General features: G+C 39.2%; 1 protein-coding gene across 2 annotated transcripts in view; it reads right to left on the bottom strand.

Moving 5' to 3' along the window:
- Pde5a (phosphodiesterase 5A) overlaps positions 1-18,366 on the bottom strand; it is a 120,972-nt gene that overhangs the window by 63,720 nt on the left and 38,886 nt on the right. For both annotated transcript variants that reach the window (XM_034500262.2, XM_034500263.2), the window contains exons 4-7: positions 17,256-17,327; positions 15,462-15,551; positions 9,915-10,052; positions 7,145-7,212 (exon numbers count right to left, since the gene is read on the bottom strand). In XM_034500262.2, coding sequence (XP_034356153.1) covers positions 7,145-7,212; positions 9,915-10,052; positions 15,462-15,551; positions 17,256-17,327 — 368 coding nt within the window. The remainder of the gene's footprint in view (positions 1-7,144; positions 7,213-9,914; positions 10,053-15,461; positions 15,552-17,255; positions 17,328-18,366) is intronic.

Here is an 18,366-nt window from a genome sequence, read left to right as displayed (position 1 = left end):
ACGCACGTAGAGTCCAGCACTCGGTAGGACCAGATGTCTTCTCTTCCCTAGCAGCCTGCACAGCGCCTTCTGACACTATGAGAGCTAGCCAGATGGGAGAAGGACTTCTGCTTAATTTCAAGTTGATTTCTCTATGTCTTGCAGCCAAAGTGTATGGTGTCTTCAGCAGTAAGGTTTTACTGTGTAATTAGGATGAGAAAGGTGATCTCCAGGCTCCACTTCTTCCCAAGAGTGATTGGCAGTTGACAGTTATTGGGAAAGACAGAACCATTCTTCTTGGGTGGTCTCCATGTACCAGTGAATGGCCCCACACCCATGCACATACGGGCAATGCTAATTGGACTTGGTGGGTTATTAAAAGCAACATCAAAGTGGGAGCACATTTTAGGGGCACACAGAAGAATTGGAGGAGGGAAATGGGGGGTGTGATCATATTTCATTGTATATAGGTATGGAATTCTGAAGAATAAAGAAAAATTACAATTAGAAAAAAATACATGTCTTAGAAAAGAACTTTTCTTGTTTTAAGTTTCCAAAGTTCCAATATGGTGCCTGTCTACTGTCCTTTATACTCAGGCTGTATTTTGGAACAGTGATGTCATATGGTGTTCTGCAATGACTCAGATATTTCAGTATCCCCCTTCTTTCATATGTATTTTGACTTGATGGTAATATGGTCAAATAGAGCTTTTTTTTTTTAAGCACTGGAAAGTATTACGCATAAAGGAAAAAGAATGCAAATGACATTACAGAATGTAGCAGGGGAAGAGATGGGTACGAGATGAACTTCTGGCTCAGCCTTGAAGGCATTCGGACTGCCTTGCATAACAGATCTCCTGGGTCTGATTACATGTGTTATCTGTGTGACATTCAAGGAAAGGTTGTAAGTGCAGGCTTGAGGCTAATAACATAATACTTAAAACTACAAGTATTTTTAAACAAACAATAGCCCAGGGAAATGAAACAAGAAGGAGCCATAATATAAACAGGAAAAATAAAAAGGTTTCCACCAGGAGAAAGAAAAACACCAGAAAAGATGCAGCCACAGAAGTAAGTCTTCTGTAGACTAAAAATGAAAATGGTAATAACTATACTATCTTACCATTACCGTCGTCGTCATTATGTTGATAACAGCAGTCAGAAACAATTCAAAATGCCTAAGAAACTTGCCAGAACCATTATCTCGGAAATAGGAGCTGCTACAGGAGCGTGAGTTCTATTAAAGTTACGTAACACCATGGTTATTTCCTACTTTATAAAAATGTTGATCCATTGCTTCCTGCCCTCAATAAATACAGCGTGAACACCTGTTCCCCAGGGCCGCTCTTGGATCTTCGTAAGAGAAAAACAAGCTTACATAGGTCAGTCACCACAGAGAGGAGCGTATTATCTAAGAGGAAACGAAGGGAGCGATGGAGGTTGTCGCTGCGTATGCTGCTTGGGCAGTGACTAGTGTCTAGAGATACGCCAGCTGCCCCCAGATTAACTCCTCTTTTCATGGACACAGAACTACTCAGAACAAAGACTGCATTACTCTGCATCCCAGAGAGTTAATGTTACCCCAGGAATCATTCCCAGTCAATAGGATGACAAGGCATATTTGGGACAACTTCTAGAATACTGATATGTGCTTTTGCCTCTTGATCCCCCTTTTAGAACATGCATGTGATGGCTAGGCTCCATCGCTGCTCCTGGATGCACAGACTATAGCTAAGGGATGTGAGGTAGAAGGCATCAGAGATTTGGGGCATTTGTAGCATACATGTCCAACACCAGCTTTGCCCTGCCTAGCTCAGAGCACATCCAGGAGAAAGTAATAGGATTGCATTCCTTTTAAATTTATACTTTTTTTAATTTTGAGAATTTCCTACATGAGTACTGTATTCACATATTTCTACGCTCTCCCATCTTCCCAAAGTCCTCCTGATCCCTCCAAAAATCCATGACTTCTTTAACTATTGGTGTTACATATATACGTATGTATATGTAAATACAATCTGCTGGGTCCACTTGATGTTGAGTGCGTGTGTGTGTGTGTGTGTGTGTGTGTGTGTGCTTTAAGACTTACCATTTGGGATTGTATGACCCATCAGGAAACTCATCTCTTGGGAAGAACGATTCTTCCTTTTTAGTAACCATTAATTGCCTGTAGTTCCTCAGCTAGGAGTGGGACCTTGTGAGATTTTTCTCTATCCATGCTGGTCTGTCGACTGGTATTATTATTATTATTATGCAGGTCTTATTTAGACCACCATATTATGATGATTGTAGGTGCAGCTTCCCTGTCATATACAGAGGACACTATCTTGCATTCCTGTTTAAGCTGCTTTTATTTAGTGTATTCGTGATTCACAACAAAAACTAACCTTCCTAAATACTACTGGTAACAATGCAAATACCGCATGTGGAGATGGATGGAGAGCCTCCAAGTGGATCTGATTAGGAAAGAAACGGCATTGCTGAAACGTTTACAAAGCTAGCCGTGCCTTAAGACTGGGTAAAGAGGTCAGGAAAGAAAGAATAACCATGAAACACACATTTCTGACATGAATCAGTTCTACATACATTTGAGAAATGTTAAGTAGCTGCAGATTATCAAGAATAAAGTGGCTGGCTGGACTCGTGGGGCAGGGGCAGCAGCAGTGTTAGCGGCAGGTTGCCGCAAAGCATTTGGCGTGATGTCTCACGCCATTTTGCTGGCTTCGTCTGCCAAGAGTCCAGAAGGCAGGATTTGCACCGACTATGAGTCTGTGAATGAGTGCATGGAAAGTATTTGTAAAAATGTGTAAAGAAGAGAATGTAACCCAACGTCTCCCATCACACAGGATACTGGCCAGATACCTGACTTTATCAACGACCTGGCAGATTTCAACTGTCTTCTTCACAGAGCTGATGCTCAGATGTATCAGCCTTATAACGAAGGCTGCGTCCAATAGAAGACATATGTGCTTCCTTTATCGATACCCAACAGGCTGGGAAGTAATTGAATTGGAAGCATGGGGTTAGGGCCAGGCTTGGAGCAGGTGTGTGCAGCAAGCTGTAGCGAAGGTTTTCTACGACAGTAATCCTGTTTCCATCTGGTTACACTTCGACCTGACTGAATGTCTGGCAATAAAACATGAATGATATTTTCATTCTGAAAAAAAAATGCATGGCCCCCTTTGCTACTTTTGTTTGTTTGTTTTACTTAAACATTATTATTTTAATTCAGATAGAAAGTGTTCTTTGCCAGTTAAGGTTGGTACCAGTCCTTGAAAAGGTTTGCATCTTCTTTACAGCAGTGAGTGAGCTAACCCTTCATGGGAGACTGGGGATGGTGACAAGCTTAGTTATGTCCTCTGGGAAAGTCTTAATGAAAAATAAATGTTCTGTGGTGGGGGTTGGTGGGGAGAATAAAGTGAGTGTTTCTAGCCAAAAATGTTTGGCTAGATAGAATGGATAGTGAAGGCTTTCAAACTGTAGTACAATGAATATGGACGTCATCCTTTATATAACAGCGATATCACGGTGGCCTTACAAAGTGCCTTAGAGATTAAGAGGCAGGAAGTGCATATGGCTGATGTCTCAGTTGCTGATCTCTAGAGGCCACTTTCAAGGCCATGCCTCCCAGGGATGTTCCAAGACTGAGCCCACCAGGACACTAAATCAAGACTGTTCTTCTGAGACCCATGATTCTACAGCCAAGAAAACTTCAGCTGGAAGGCGCCCCAGCAACCCTGCTAGGCTCTCCTTAGGCTTTGCAGCTGTCTAAGACAGGAGCACACAACCTCCCTCCTTTCGCTCCTCCACACCCCACAGATCACAGGACCGGATAGGACAATCATGTTGACCCCACTAGCCTCTTCCACATCATTCTCCCTTTTCATTTTCTAGAGCATGCTGTGTTCTCTAGGAAGCTCTGCACATTCAAACAGGTCTTGGCATCTCCTTCGGGAAGCGCCGGGCTAAGTCGTACATTTCAACATTTGCAGAGTAGATATCAACAGAACTGCATAAGAGAAAATTCCTGAGAAAGCAGGGGAAGGGAATCTGGGGGAAGATAAGGCTTTCTGAGTTGCAGAAGTTCACAGGAACCATTGTAGGCCGATGTGAACCCAAAACACACCCAGGACAGCAACTACAAACTACAGGGAACGTTTCTGAAGAATTTTTTGCAGGTATGAGGGTCTTTTGAGCCTTACTGAAATTCTATCACTACAGAGAAAGAAACTGAGGCTTCAGAGGTCAAAGAAATCACACAATAGCTAGTGCACAGAAGTACCTGTAGCTAAATATAGACTGAGTTCTACATTCTTCCACTTGATGCCTGCTATCTTTGCACTGGAATTTTTCTCTTTAAAAAGTAGTAGGGAATAGAAACTCCACAGGAAGACCAACAGAGTCAACTAATGCGGACCTTTGGGGCTCTCAGAATCTGAACCAACAACCAAAGAACATATGTGGGCTGGACCTAGGCCTCCCTGCACACATGTAGCAGATGCACAGCCTGACTTCATGTGGGTCCTGAACAACTGGAGTGGGACTGTTCCAAAAGCTGTTACCTGTCTGTGGGATATGTTCTTCTAGCTGGGCTGCCTTGTCTGGCCTCAGTGGGAGAGGAAGCGCCTCACAGAGATTTGAAGTGCCAGAGTGGGGGTCAGGGGGTATACCCAGGGGTCTCCACCCACTCAGAGGAGAAGGGGAGAGAGGGATGGGGGAAGGATTGTGGAAGGGGTGACCTGGAGGGGAGGGGAGCAGTGAGCAGGATATAACGTGAATAAGTAAAAAATGAAATTAAATAAAAAAGAGAAAGCACAATATTTTCAAATTTAATAATCAATAACAAGCACTAGCCAGTATACACAGTCCAAGACTAATGTGAAAGAGAAAATCTATGTGTTTATAACTTCATAATTAAAAGGCACATTTATTTAAGAAAAATAAATATCACTAGGATGGAATAATAGGACTAAAATATCTCCCGAAAATAAAGAGTTAACACAAACTCCAGCTTGGAAGCATCACAGCACAGAAAGGAAACCTCCTACTATCTGGAAATGTACCCCACTTCTGGAATCTGGAGTGACAAGCCAACACTAAAGACCCTACTAACTTCATCTCACTTATGTAACAATTCTAATAATGATATACAGGGTTCATGGAAATAGTTGTTTATATTTTTATATCTAACATTTGAAAACTGTAGTCAATGTTATCTAAGCATAGAAAAGAAAATAATCTAAAAACAGTCCTCAAATTTCATCCTTTATTATTGTAGACAGGGTCTCTGGTCCATGTTGCCTTTGGACGTTCTGTGGAGCTAATAATGGCCATGTGACCCTGCCTCCTCACCATCTCCATCTCTGGAGTACCAGGATTACATGTGTGTGCAACCATACCGGGCTTCTGCGGTGTTAACCATCAAACCCAGGGCCTTGCACATGCTTGGCAAGTACTTTATCAAGCAGGTTGAATCCCTAGGCTCAGGACCCATGACTTTCAACCAATAGAGAAGAGCTTAAAAATGAAAATGATTTCTTTAACTGTTAACATAAATTGTACAACACTTCATCTCATAGATGAGTTCTGAACTTAACAAAATGTTTAATACTCAGAAATGGAGAGTACCAAATCATCGTCCCATCAGTAACCAATTATAGAAATATAACATATATAATGTAAAATATAATACCTACTATAGAATATCATAAACATTAAGTATCAATAACAATACTTTCTTAAAATGTTAAAGTTAATAAACACCTTTTATAGTTCAGTTTTCATAAAGTTAAGCCAGATAGCTAATTTTATTAATAAACCATTTTAAACAATTTTATCTCATGAATAAATGGTCTTTTACCGCATCATTAGAATAAAGGCTAACTTTAAAACAATAGGCTGACAAAAGCCATTGACAATGAATGGTTTCCACTGCCATAATATTACTTTAAAAATCAGTTAGAATTTGTCTTTTTTAAAATAACCACACTAGCATACTTATCCCATATAAAAATATTTTATAAGTAACTTGGAATGGTGGATAATTAAAAATGGTATCTTCCATTTGACCTACAGAGAGAATTTATCAAAAAGAAACCAAACATTTATAAATCTTTGCTTTTGCTGTCTTAGAATGTATAATTACCAGCAGAGGTCACTATTACACTAGGTTGGTCCAGCTATCATTAAATACTGGAAGATACTGGTTGAATTTGTAATGAAAATCAAAATGTCAATATGAAAATTTGATTGAACAGATACATGCTGCAGCATGTGTTCAAAAGGCGTGCCTTGTTTTCTACTTTTAACAAGCAGCATCTTAACTCATTTTGTTCTATGGAGTAAAGGCAATTAAACATCTAATGATTGCATACTTCCTCACATTTATATATAGCAACAAAAGCAACACAGTTGTTACAGTATCTTAAAATCATATATATAGCTTTTAAGAGGTGAAAGGTATGATAAATGCTTAACAATTTCTGGTACCTCATTTTGGTGGATTTCTGTTCTTTAGAATATCCTATTACTTAAGAGAACAATAATGGGTTTTGGTATGGTTAAAAAAATATTAATAAAAACATTTAGTAGTTTTCCCTAAATCCACTTCACAATCTCCAGAAAGCACTTGCCAAATTGAGATAACTGCCTCTTATCCTCTATCTATAAACACACCACATACTTTTCAAAATAATTACTATTAATAGAAAAATGAGCACACATTTAGAAACTGTGGAAAAGAACTTAATGGAGGATCTGATTTGATCCAGCCAGAGAGGGTGCATAGATTTCTAAGATTAGGACCGTACACCTCCTTCTGTGGCTAGGTAAATTCTCATGGCTGATTCCAACTCAGAATAGATACAGAAAGTTTGCCAGGAAATCTATGATATTTCCAGCTACGCAAACAGAAAAACATAACTGAAGAACAGTTCTTGTGGGTCTTAGCTGAATGAATTGCTAAAAACAACAGAACAAGCCTGTACTAACCAGAGTACTGCATAAGAAATAATTCTCGGGTCAATTAACACCGAAGAAGGTATCCTAAGAAATAAAATCATCTTTGCAAGGCAAATAGCCTGTCACCTATACACCTTAAACCAGACTACTAACAAAGCATTTCTTAGCAGCACGCTCTTCTTGAGAGTCAGAGAAGTTACTTTACCTTGTTAAAGGATCGGAGGATTTCCCTACTTCCTCACACTCCATGTGAAACACACGAGAGAAAGAGTCCTGCAAACAGAGTGACAACAGCATTGAGACATGTACAAAGCCATGGAAACCACAACACACACACATACACACACACATACACAGACACACACAGACACAGACACACACACACACACACACTGTGCAATGCTAGGGTGCCAGTACTCAAACATATTAACATATTTCCCTTATTCTTGAACCAAATGGATCCAAGCACTAAATTCACAACATCCTCAAAGATTCTTTCTATTATTAAAGGCTCACATTATTTCTGAATTTACCTGAAGAAAGCTTTCGAGTATACACTTCTACTGCTAGTAAAACTCAGGCCTTTTTTTATGCATATGTCTATGTGTGTGTGTGTGTGTGTTAATGTACATATGTGTTCATGAGTGTGTATGTGTGTGAGTATGCATATGTGTTTGTATATGTATAACTGTATTCATATGCAAGTGTTTATTCATGTGTGCCTGTGAGAGAGAGGGTGTGTGTGAGAGAGTATGTGTGAGAGAGAAAGAGTATGTGTGTGCAAGAGTGTGTTTGTGTGAGAAAGAGAAAGTATGTGTATGACAGAGCAAGAGAGAGAGCAAGAGCGAGAGAAAGAGCAAGTGAGAGAGAGAGAGCAAGAGAGAGAGAGACCAAAAGAGAGAGAGCGTGTGAGACAGTGAGAGAGAGTGCGAGCGAGAGCCAGAGGGCAACCTCTGGTATCATTCTCAGGAGTGTTGTCCCCTAACCTGCAGATCACCAGTTCGGCCAACCTGACTGTCTCTGCCTCCCAAACACTGGAGTTCCAAGCTTGCCCCAACGTTTAGGCATTGCTGTGTGGCTTCTGACAGCAAAGTTGGATTCTTAAGCTTTCAAGGCAAGGACTTTGCTGGCTCAGTTATTCCCCAGCCCATAGAATTCTTCCCTAAAGAGATATACCATTTGGCAATATTTAACAAGGAAAATAAAATGATTATGAAGACTTTGGTGATATCAGGATATCACCAAAATATAAGGTAAATAGTTTTACCTTATATTACAAAACAAAATTCATATTGCTCCAAGCTGTACAAACAACAGAATGAAGAGAGACTGGAAATTGGAAAGAAACATTCCATTCGGGAATGCAAAAGCTGAGCATATTTGAGGGAGTTTACATTTTTATTTTTATTCATATTGAAGTAGTTTTAATCCACAAATAGCAGTAATATCAACTCAGTTAATTTTTCTCTCTTTTTGTTTTTTGTTTTTTTTTTGTTGTTGTTTTGTTTTGTTTTTGTTTTTGTGTTTTTCGAGACAGGGTTTCTCTGTATAGTCTTGGCTGTCCTGGAACTCATTCTGTAGACCAGGCTGGCCTCGAACTCAGAAATCCACCTGCCTCTGCCTCCCAAGTGCTGGGATCAAAGGTGTGCACCACCACTGCCCGGCTGTTAATTTCTTTTCTAAACCCAACAACTCACTTTTTTTTCAAAACAGGTCGGAATATATTCTTAGCCATCTTGTTGAGCTGAGAGTCAAACCACACTGATCTAAATCAACTTGTTACGAAGAGAGGTATTAACTGTTAAAACTCCACTGAATGTTCATAAAGTAAGATTTAAGTTTTTAAAAGTGAATGTTTCTATAGAAAAATTTTAAAAAATTGAAAGAGCAGATCACTGAAGGAAAATGACAAGCTGGTATGTGGAATTAATGAATTCTGACATGAACTTTAAAAAGCTAGCAACTATCTTGTAATCATTTTATGTTAAACATTTTAGAGGTGAATAGTGAGTTTTTATTTGATAAACTGTTAATAAGAGTGTCATACTAATCAATGCATCATTCTAGCACACAAAGTAAGAGGATAATGACTTGTCAAAATTTCTAAGCCAATTAAAAATTTAATATAATTGAATGTCTTTTATTATTCTACTTCTACCAGAAATGTCAACTCAGATATTCTATATGAATTATAATTGACCTATTTGGGTGATAGTGCTATTCTTTTTCTCCTAATAACCTACCAATGAATAGTCTCTTAGACTATAGGAAGAGCAACTACCACCATAAGGAATATTCCATGGTTGAAACAGTGAGGGGGGATAACACCTGCATTTTATCCCTGTGGCAGGCCAGTGGTCTGATTCTCAGGCAAACTCTAGGCAGACATTATGCATAACATTTAAGCCTAAGTCCCTAGCCTGTGAGAGTGTTCCATCTCCATCACCAGGAAAAGCTTCCTAACAGCAGAGATAAACGGACTAAAACTCTCTGTTAGAACAGTGGGCCATTTCCTATTGTTGGGAAATGATGTAGGACTTACAAACTCCTTTAGTTCTACCCAACAGCTGCCTAGACCTTCTGCTCATTTTTCTAAATAATTTCTGGTAAGAAAGAAATTTTTATACTCCACCCATTCAGAATGGAAGTCTACCTGTTTTAGACACCAAGGCACCACCGTTCTTAATGGTTTAGTCTGCACAATGCAATACAAGTTGTTTTCCCATTAAGACAAAGCAGCAACAGGCAGGGTAGCACAGAGAGGAAATCCATGGTTAGTGGTGGGACACTCTTGCTACCCTCACCTGCAACCCACTTCATAAACAGTTCACCTTTGTATTGGTTTTGCATCAATATTTGTATGCACTGGGAGTTGGGGTGGGTTTCTAAGGAAAGATAGCGTTTGAAATCAGAATGTGCTTTCAAGGAATAGAAGTCTCCATTTTGCAAAACCCGAAGTCCCTCTCTGTACTCACAGGACAGTCTTCATCCACGATGAAGATGGTGCACTTCTGCACCTGAATGAAGGAGATAATAGTGGCAGCTATTTTCTTCAGAATGACCTCTAGTGACTGCTGCTCTTCGAAAATTAAGCTAGCAAGGTCAAGTAACACCTGGATGAGAAAAGGTGGCAGATAATGATTGTGCAGTGACTAAAGCAATACAGTGGGCTAAAGGTTGCTTACGAGCAAGTTCCCACTCAAGTATTAAATCCATGTCTGTGCAGCCAACACAACCCTGCACAGATTATATAGGCAGTATAGTAGGAAGGTCATAGGGACTTAAACTAATGTAACCAGTTCCTAAGTCTTCCCAGTAGTTTGGTAAGCTGGGGCAAGTTTGTAAGTGTGTGTTATTGGACTTTTGTCGGGATTATAAAGCATAATATTTACAAGATGTGTTGAACAATATCTACCTGATGGTGAACGGTTATCATCGTTACAAACTTCTGAGATCGGGATTACCAACATTGTTAATAATTCATAAAGTACAAAGGAAACAGAGTTTTAAAATTCCTCTTTCCTGTCCCTCAACTCTGGTCTCTTCAGATATTTCCTTACTCCTGCTGCAGCCTGCCTATAGAAGCCACTCCTCAGGCCCCCTTCATCTCCTAGGGACTAGACCTCCTGTTGCTAATGGAACCCCCCCCCCCACACACACACACACTTTGAGTCCTTCCTTCTAATTTATCTCCATTTTTTGTGACTCCTGGAGACCTGGAGAACAGATCACTAACTGAGTCACCAGAGTTACCAAGCTTGGCTGGGAACCGGAGTGGGAAACAGCAACCAAAGACCAGAGCACCTACTGAATAAAGACAGGACCAGATATCTACTACAAGAAACATGTGAAACATCATTATTCTAGATGCTTCAGTCTCAGTGCAGAAATACAAAAGAGAAACAATAAAGACCACATGCCTTCTCCAGACACCAAAAACCCTATGATATTAACCCCCCCCCAAAAAAAAGAACAATTAGATGAACTACAAGTCAAGGATTTCAAATAGCAATTGTTGAAGGACTTTATAGAAGCTATGACTAAACGCCTCAATGGAGATGGTGAAAGTACAAACAGCTGAATGAAATAATGAAAAATATTCAGAACCTGGAAGTAGAAGTAAACAAAGAAACGGAGTCACTAAAGAAAACTCAAACTGAAATAAAACTGGAAATGAAAAGCTCTGAATGTCAACCAAAAACTTCAGAGATAAGCCTCACCAACAGATTAAATGATATGGAGGACAAAATGTCAGGTCTTGAAGACAAGGTCGAAGGCATGAATAGCTCAGTCAAAATAACAACAACAAAAACCAAGCACAAACATGAATTCTGGAGCACTATAAAAAAAAAAAAAAAAACCACCAACAAGAAGAAAAGAAAGAACAACACAAAAATGTATTGAGGAAAAATATGAAACTCAAGTCAAAGGCACAGTAATTTTTTTTTTAACAAGATGAACAGGAAAAAAATCCTCCCTCTATCTAGAGAAAGATGTGTCAAAGAATGCAAAAGAGAGAAGCCTCATTGAAAAAGTGTGGTCTCCCTGGAGGAGGTGTGTTACTGGGTGTGGGTTTTGATGTTTCAAAAGCCCATGCAAGACCCAGCCTGTCTCTGTCTGTGTCTCTCTGTCTCTATCTCTCTGCCTGTCTGTCTCTCTCTGTCCCTTCTCTGTCTCTTTATCTGTATGTGTGTCTCTGTTTCTCTACCTGTCTGTCTCTGTTTCATTGTCTCTGTCTCAGTCTCTCTACCTGTCTGTCTCTCTGCCTCTCTCTCTCCCTGCCTGTGTCCCTCCCCCTCCCTCTCTCCTCCCTCCTCTGCTACCTATAGACAGGATAGGATATGCTCTCTTCTATTCTCAGCTACATCCCCTGCAACACATCTGCCTGCATGCCATTATATGTCATAATAACAGATTAATCTTCTGAAACTGTAAGCAAGCCCCCAAATTAAATGTTTTCCTGTATAAGGGTTGTATAAAGTCATGGTGTCTCTTCACAGCGATAGAACAGTAACTAAGGCAAACATCTCGCATCCTTTCTGACCATCATGGATTAAAGCTGAATATCAACCAGAGAAGTGGCAGAAAGTATACAAATTCATGGAAGTGAACAACTTACTACAGAATAAAAATTAGATTGAGACAGAAATCAAGAAGGAAACTTTTTAGAAGTGAATGAAAATGAAAACACAACATGCCCAAACCTATGGGACATTGTATTTTGCCAAACTGGAAAAAAAAAAAAAAAAGAAAGAAAGAAATGGATAAATTTCTTGATATACTTGGCCTACCAAAGTTAAATCAAAATGAAATAAGTAATTTAAATAGACCCATAATCTTAAGTGAAACAGAAGTAGTAATCTAAAAATCTCTCAACAGAAAAAGCCCAGGGCCAGATGGATTCAGGGAAGAATTCTACCAGACTGTCAAAGAAAAACTAATATCAACACTCCTCAAAAATTTTTTTTTGCAAAACAGAAACTTCAGAAACATTACCTAACTCTTTTTATGAAACCACTATTACCATAATAGCCAAAAACATGCAAAGACCCAACAAAAAAAAAAAGAAAGAAAGAAGGGAAAGAAAGAAAACTATAGGTCAATATTTCTTATAAACTTATAAATACTTGTAAATCATATTCAAGAGCATATCAAAAGATTACCCATCATGATAAAGTTGCCTTTATTCCAGGGACGCAGGACTGACTCAGCATTTGTAAGTCAGTAAAGTAATGTTCAACACAAATAGACTCAAGGATAAACACTACATAATCATTTAATCCAGAAAGGCCTGTACACAATACAACAATCCCTCCAGTATAAATTCTGAGAAGGTTAGGGATACCAGGGACATAGTGCAACGCAATAAGAATATTTATAGAATGTTTATAGCAAGCCCACAGCTGATGTAATCATAAACAGAAAAAACTCAAAGCATTTCCATATTTAAGTTGTTCACTCTTTCCATAACTATTCAATATAATACTTGAAGCCTTGGCTAGCGAAAAAAAGAAGATCAAGGGAGTATGAATAGAAAAGGAAGAAGTCAAAGTATTTTTATCTGCAGGTGGTGTGATCTATGCTTAAAAGACCCCAAAAGACCCTACTAGAAGACTTCTAAAGCTCAAACATCTTCAGCAAAGTAGCAGAACACACAATTAACACACAAAAATCAGTAACCTTCTTATATACAAATGGCAAACACACTGATAAATAAACCAATGAAGTGAAAAACAAATGCCTTGGAATAACTCCAAACAAGTGAAAGATTTGTAGCATAAAAACTGAAGAAAGAAATTGCAGAAGATGGAAGAGGATGGATCTCCCAAGCACTCACGTCCAGGGTAGTATTAATACTGTGAAAATAGGCATCTTACCAAAAGCAGTTACAGATTCAATACACATATGTGCAATGCACAATGCACAATATATATATTCAAAGAGCATATGTGCTTTTTGATTTGTTTTATTGTTTTTGTTTTTGAGAGGAGGAGATACATATACATATACACATATATATACACACATACATACATGCCACACACATACACACACACAAACACACAAACAAGAGAGAGAGAGAGAGAGAGAGAGAGAGAGAGAGAGAGAGAGAGAAATTTATGGCTAGGACTCAGGAGACGAGGAGGATGTAGGAGGAGTTGAAGAAGGAAAAGAATACGACAGAACCAAATATATTTTGTTTATAAAAAAACATTTTAAGTTCCCTCTGAGCCTTCCTAAGTATTATCTTCTGCTTCTGATTAGCATGGAAGTCTTTGCAGATTCTCACACAGAATTTATATGATGAGGGCCAGAAAGAATTTTTCTCCAGAGGACTTGCTGCATGAGACACTATTCTAACTGCACGTGGGAGGAAAGGATTCAGTAAGATGGACTTGGGGAAGAAAACATTTCAGAGAAGAAGAAGTGAAATGAATTATGGGAGCACATGGATCAAACAGACAAGATGGGAGACAAGAATCCTCAAGAGCAGAGGCAGGCCCACCAAGCTTCACTCCAGGGGACGTGGACGGTGACCAGGCAGGAGGGATGTGGTGTTATTGCAGCTGTATTTGTAAAATTAACTGGAATAGAAAGTGATGAGATTAGAGTAGGAGATACCGAGAATTCTCCAGTTTAAGAGTACTAGCTCGTCCTTCCTTTTTTTTTTTTTCTTTTTTCTTTTTTTCTTTTTCTTTTTTGGTGCTGGGAACTGAACTTTGGACTTCACTCGTGGTAGTCAAGGGACCTGCCACTGAGAGAGAGTACCAGACATAGCAGTGATTCTGAAAAGAGAAGATAGAGTGTGGACAAGTTTATGGATTAAAAAGTCATGAAAAATGATTGCACGAAACTGAAGGTTTCCTTAAATCTCCAGTCTGAACCAGATATCCTAACATACAGGCATGGTAAGAAGAGACCTTGTGAAACTGTTACGAAAACAAAACGAAGCATTACAGAAAGCTTAGAAATATAATTATATAAGACAATACAGGTCCTATTTTATATATAACAGATAAATACACACAAAGCATTTGTAAAGAACCAAGCATCAGATCCTGAGTGCTCACCAGAAGACTGATGACCCTTAAAACCAGAGAAATTTACAGATTCAGACCAACCGGAGGAATGCAATGGTAAATCAGGTATCTTCATACATGCAAGGATTCACAAAGAATACCTCATCAATTCTGTTTCTTAGACATTTAGCTGAGAACATGCTGAAGCAAAACAGGATTTAAGTGAACAAGAAGGTGAGAGATCCAGAAAATAGAATTTTCCTAAGAGAAGCGTGAAGGAATGTTCCATGTTGCTGTACACACACCAGGCACAGAGCAGGGTTTGGGGTGACAGAAAATATGAAAATCTTTAATTTAGACATCTGAAGAAAAGAACTCTAGGAAATGTGTGAGAGAGCTGAGTGTGCATGAGGGAGAGGAAAAGAAGATTACATTAGAGCAAACAGTTCCAAGAAACAAGGGAGGGAAGTAATAAATATTGCGGGAAATGAAAAGTTATACAGCAAAAGCAGTACAGATGTGTATATCGCACAATTACGGATTAGAATTAACATAAACAACACTTAAGAACAGTTCATCTTGGCTGTAGACCAGTATGTATATTAGCAGCTTCAGCAATAAATAAGAAAAAAAATTCAGATAGCAGGTCTAAGAAGCAGGATTTCGGAAGGATGTAAGGAAGACCAAGGATGCGAAGATGCTCCCCTGGTAAACTATGGAACGGAGTGGTTGGTGCCTACAGTTAAAGAGCAGCAGCTAAAAACATTATTTAACGACATGAATTCATCTACGTCTCTGAAGGCAAAGAACACTGTCTAACAGCTATGGTGCTTTGGCGCATGGAACACGGAAAAAGAAATGGCCCTCAGAAAGAAACAGCAAAAGCGTTTGCAAGACCGAGTCGCGTGAACTGAATTTTAATTGCTTGCATTCAGATAAAAATTTAACTGTTTTTTTTTTTTTAAAATAGTCTTCCTTAATCTCTTTAGAAATGACACTTACCTGGTTTCGTTTGTTCTCCAGCAGTGATGTCTCATAGAGTTGAGCATTGTGAAGGACAATCCCACAAAATGCCAAATAGGCTGCAAAATCCTAGAACAGAGAGGACAACAGCCGGGTCGGAACTTCCCGTAAAACTGCCTGAAACATACAAGTACTTGTGGTTGAAGTAAACATGAAACACTGAAATGCAGATGCTTGCTATGCCCAAAAGTAGGAACTGATGTAAGCTGAGTGTTAGCCAAACAACCCAGGTAAACAGACGACTGAGAATTCGGTCTTCTGTTATATGAGGAAGAGGAGAGGAACTGAAATGATGATTGTGTATGGATTTACAATCTTTCTCTATGGAAGATTTTGGTGTAGATTGGACATGACACTAAGATGCAAGCCTGTGAGGGATTAAATAAACAGCTCATAACTTATTATTATTGAAGCTAATGAAAACTTGCATATTTAAGAGACCTTTGGCTGTAACAAGTTGTTACATAGGGTTGCAAGTGTTAGTCTAAATATATCTTTTTAAGATGACTCTAGAATCCTTATTACACTGCAATAGGGTGATGTGCTGATGGTTAAGTTAGTGATTAAAGCAATCTCTCAGATGGCAGGATTTATTCACACCTATGGACATATCTGGTCAAGATGGGATACAGTCTCAATATTTATTAAGAGCAGGTTTATTCCAATGGATTATATAAATGGTGGACATAAAGTTTATCTAATAATCATGCTTTCCTATCAAGTATTCACGTATAATTAATAGCATAAAAGTACACTGCTCTAACTTTAAAAGGCACGTCCTATGGTCTGGATCAATTAACACATGGGGGTGAGCATAGGTGTCAATACTCCTATATAACAGAAACACGAGTAATCGCTTTGTTTGAATGTCTTTCGAATTAAAACACCAACTAGTTTTCAGAGGAGCAACATGCTAGCAATGGCTTGGAGCAGTGGAGATGCCATGGGCTATGACAACCATATAATAGCTAAAACTCATCAGTCTCTGGAGAAGGAAGGTATAGGCCGACCTAAGGGAGAGCAGGAATGGAGTCTTGTCAGTGTGGAATGTGGAATGTTTTTCTTAAGACTTGGATAAGAACAGTAAGATAACACTGATTGCAGTTCTCTCAGAAGTTGAATTCCTATAACCCACCCTGAACTTACACCTTGGCACTCCTGTGTGAAGCTTACAAACTAGGAGATTTGCTTTACCGGCAGGAATGTGCCTGTTTTCAGCCGGTGCAGGGTGCAGGGCTTAGAGAAATCCTTTTTCTCCCTCAAGGATGAATGTTTGTACAGCACTTATGGAAAGTACAGTGAGAACACGAGAACACAGAGGGACCCTTCGTGTGCACCCAACTCAGGGGAGGGCTGGCTGGTTCCTGATGACACGCAAGCACCCTGAAGTCAAGCAACACTCTAGTTAGCCGAAAACATTCTTCTAAAATTCATGTCATCTTTTTCCTCTTGAAAAATATTTTGTTGAGCATTTCACAGATGAGCACTGTAGTTACATCCCTCCCCTCCCAGCCTCTTGCCTCTCCAACTTCTTCCACAGTCCCATTTCCTTAATCATTACAGATGCATAAACGCTCGTGCACATGCGCATAAACGTGCGCGCGCGCGCACGCGCGCACACACACACACACACACACACAACCCTCACATCATTTTTAACTATAATTTTTTTTTTCAAGCAACCATTTCAGCAATGCCTTACTCCAGAGGTCATGTGGTATAGAGAGAATACGTCTCTCTAAGCTGGCATCATGACATCTCTGGTTTTGTTACCTTTTCGTCTTTTTCAGTGAAGGTCCCACCATTTCCTGATTTCTTGTTGATGGCCTGAGCTACACCAACAACCTAGGATAAAAAGAGAAAAGTGACACCATTTTTTTTCACTCTCTTCAATTCCTCAAAGTCAATGTGCTTACAAAGGACATGGGCTATCTAAAAGCATGAAGCTGCAAAGCTAAAAAAAAAAAAAAAAAAAAACCTCCCGTGTCGAGTCCAGCCTTCTATTCTTAATAATGGTAGTAACCGTCCTTCTATTCTTAATAATGGTAGTAACCGTCCTAATTTCCTAGAGCCCAAACCTCATTGGACTTTGGAGCTTCATCTTGCAACCAGATAAAGCTAGCAGGTAATTGTGTTTTAAGTAAATATTCTGCATAGTTTTCTGGTACAAACACACAAAAAGCAGAACCATCTTTTACATTTCTAATAAAATATATAATTAAACAAACCTTTTACATTGATTTAGACTATTTCAAAAAGGCTCATTCACTAAAAATGAAGCAGGACCCAGCAGCCTGCTACAGAGGAATGCAGGCGAATCATTAGTGCACAAGAATGTCTCGGGCAGGAATGTAGCTCAGCTTCTTTTGAAACTCTGGCCTTGAAAATTATTTGACCTTCAACAGAATTATTTTGGGGAAAAGAAGTTATTAAAAAAAAAAAAAACCAAAACAGGAATTAACAAGCGAAGCCTACTTTCACATAGGTCAGAAGGAATTTGAAAGATAAACTGTACTGAAGTTGGCCAAGCTAAACTTGGCCCGTAAGCCTTGAGTTCCACAAAAGGTTTAGAAAGACTTGGAGCCTCTCATCGGTCGGCTTCAGGGGTTGTTACACTCCTTCAGTTCTAGCTTCAGGTTGAGGAATTACTTCAGGTCTGTGACAACTTACAACTTACTTCAGCTCCCTCTTAATATGAATTCTACTGCATTCTTTTCCCAATTTAGTCTTATCAAGATAAACCATCTTCCCCCCAAGTGCTCCCACTTTAGGAAATGCAGCTTGAATTCTGTGTGGGAAGGTCATCTTTCTTTGTTCAGTCCATTCTCATTCTCTGCCTACAAGAAAATGATACAAAGCTCCCCCTTCGGAGGGCAGAGAGGAA

This window comes from Arvicanthis niloticus, chromosome 4 (genome assembly GCF_011762505.2).
Source record: "Arvicanthis niloticus isolate mArvNil1 chromosome 4, mArvNil1.pat.X, whole genome shotgun sequence".
Lineage (NCBI taxonomy): Eukaryota > Metazoa > Chordata > Mammalia > Rodentia > Muridae > Arvicanthis > Arvicanthis niloticus.
This window is presented reverse-complemented; position numbering and strand designations above follow the sequence as displayed.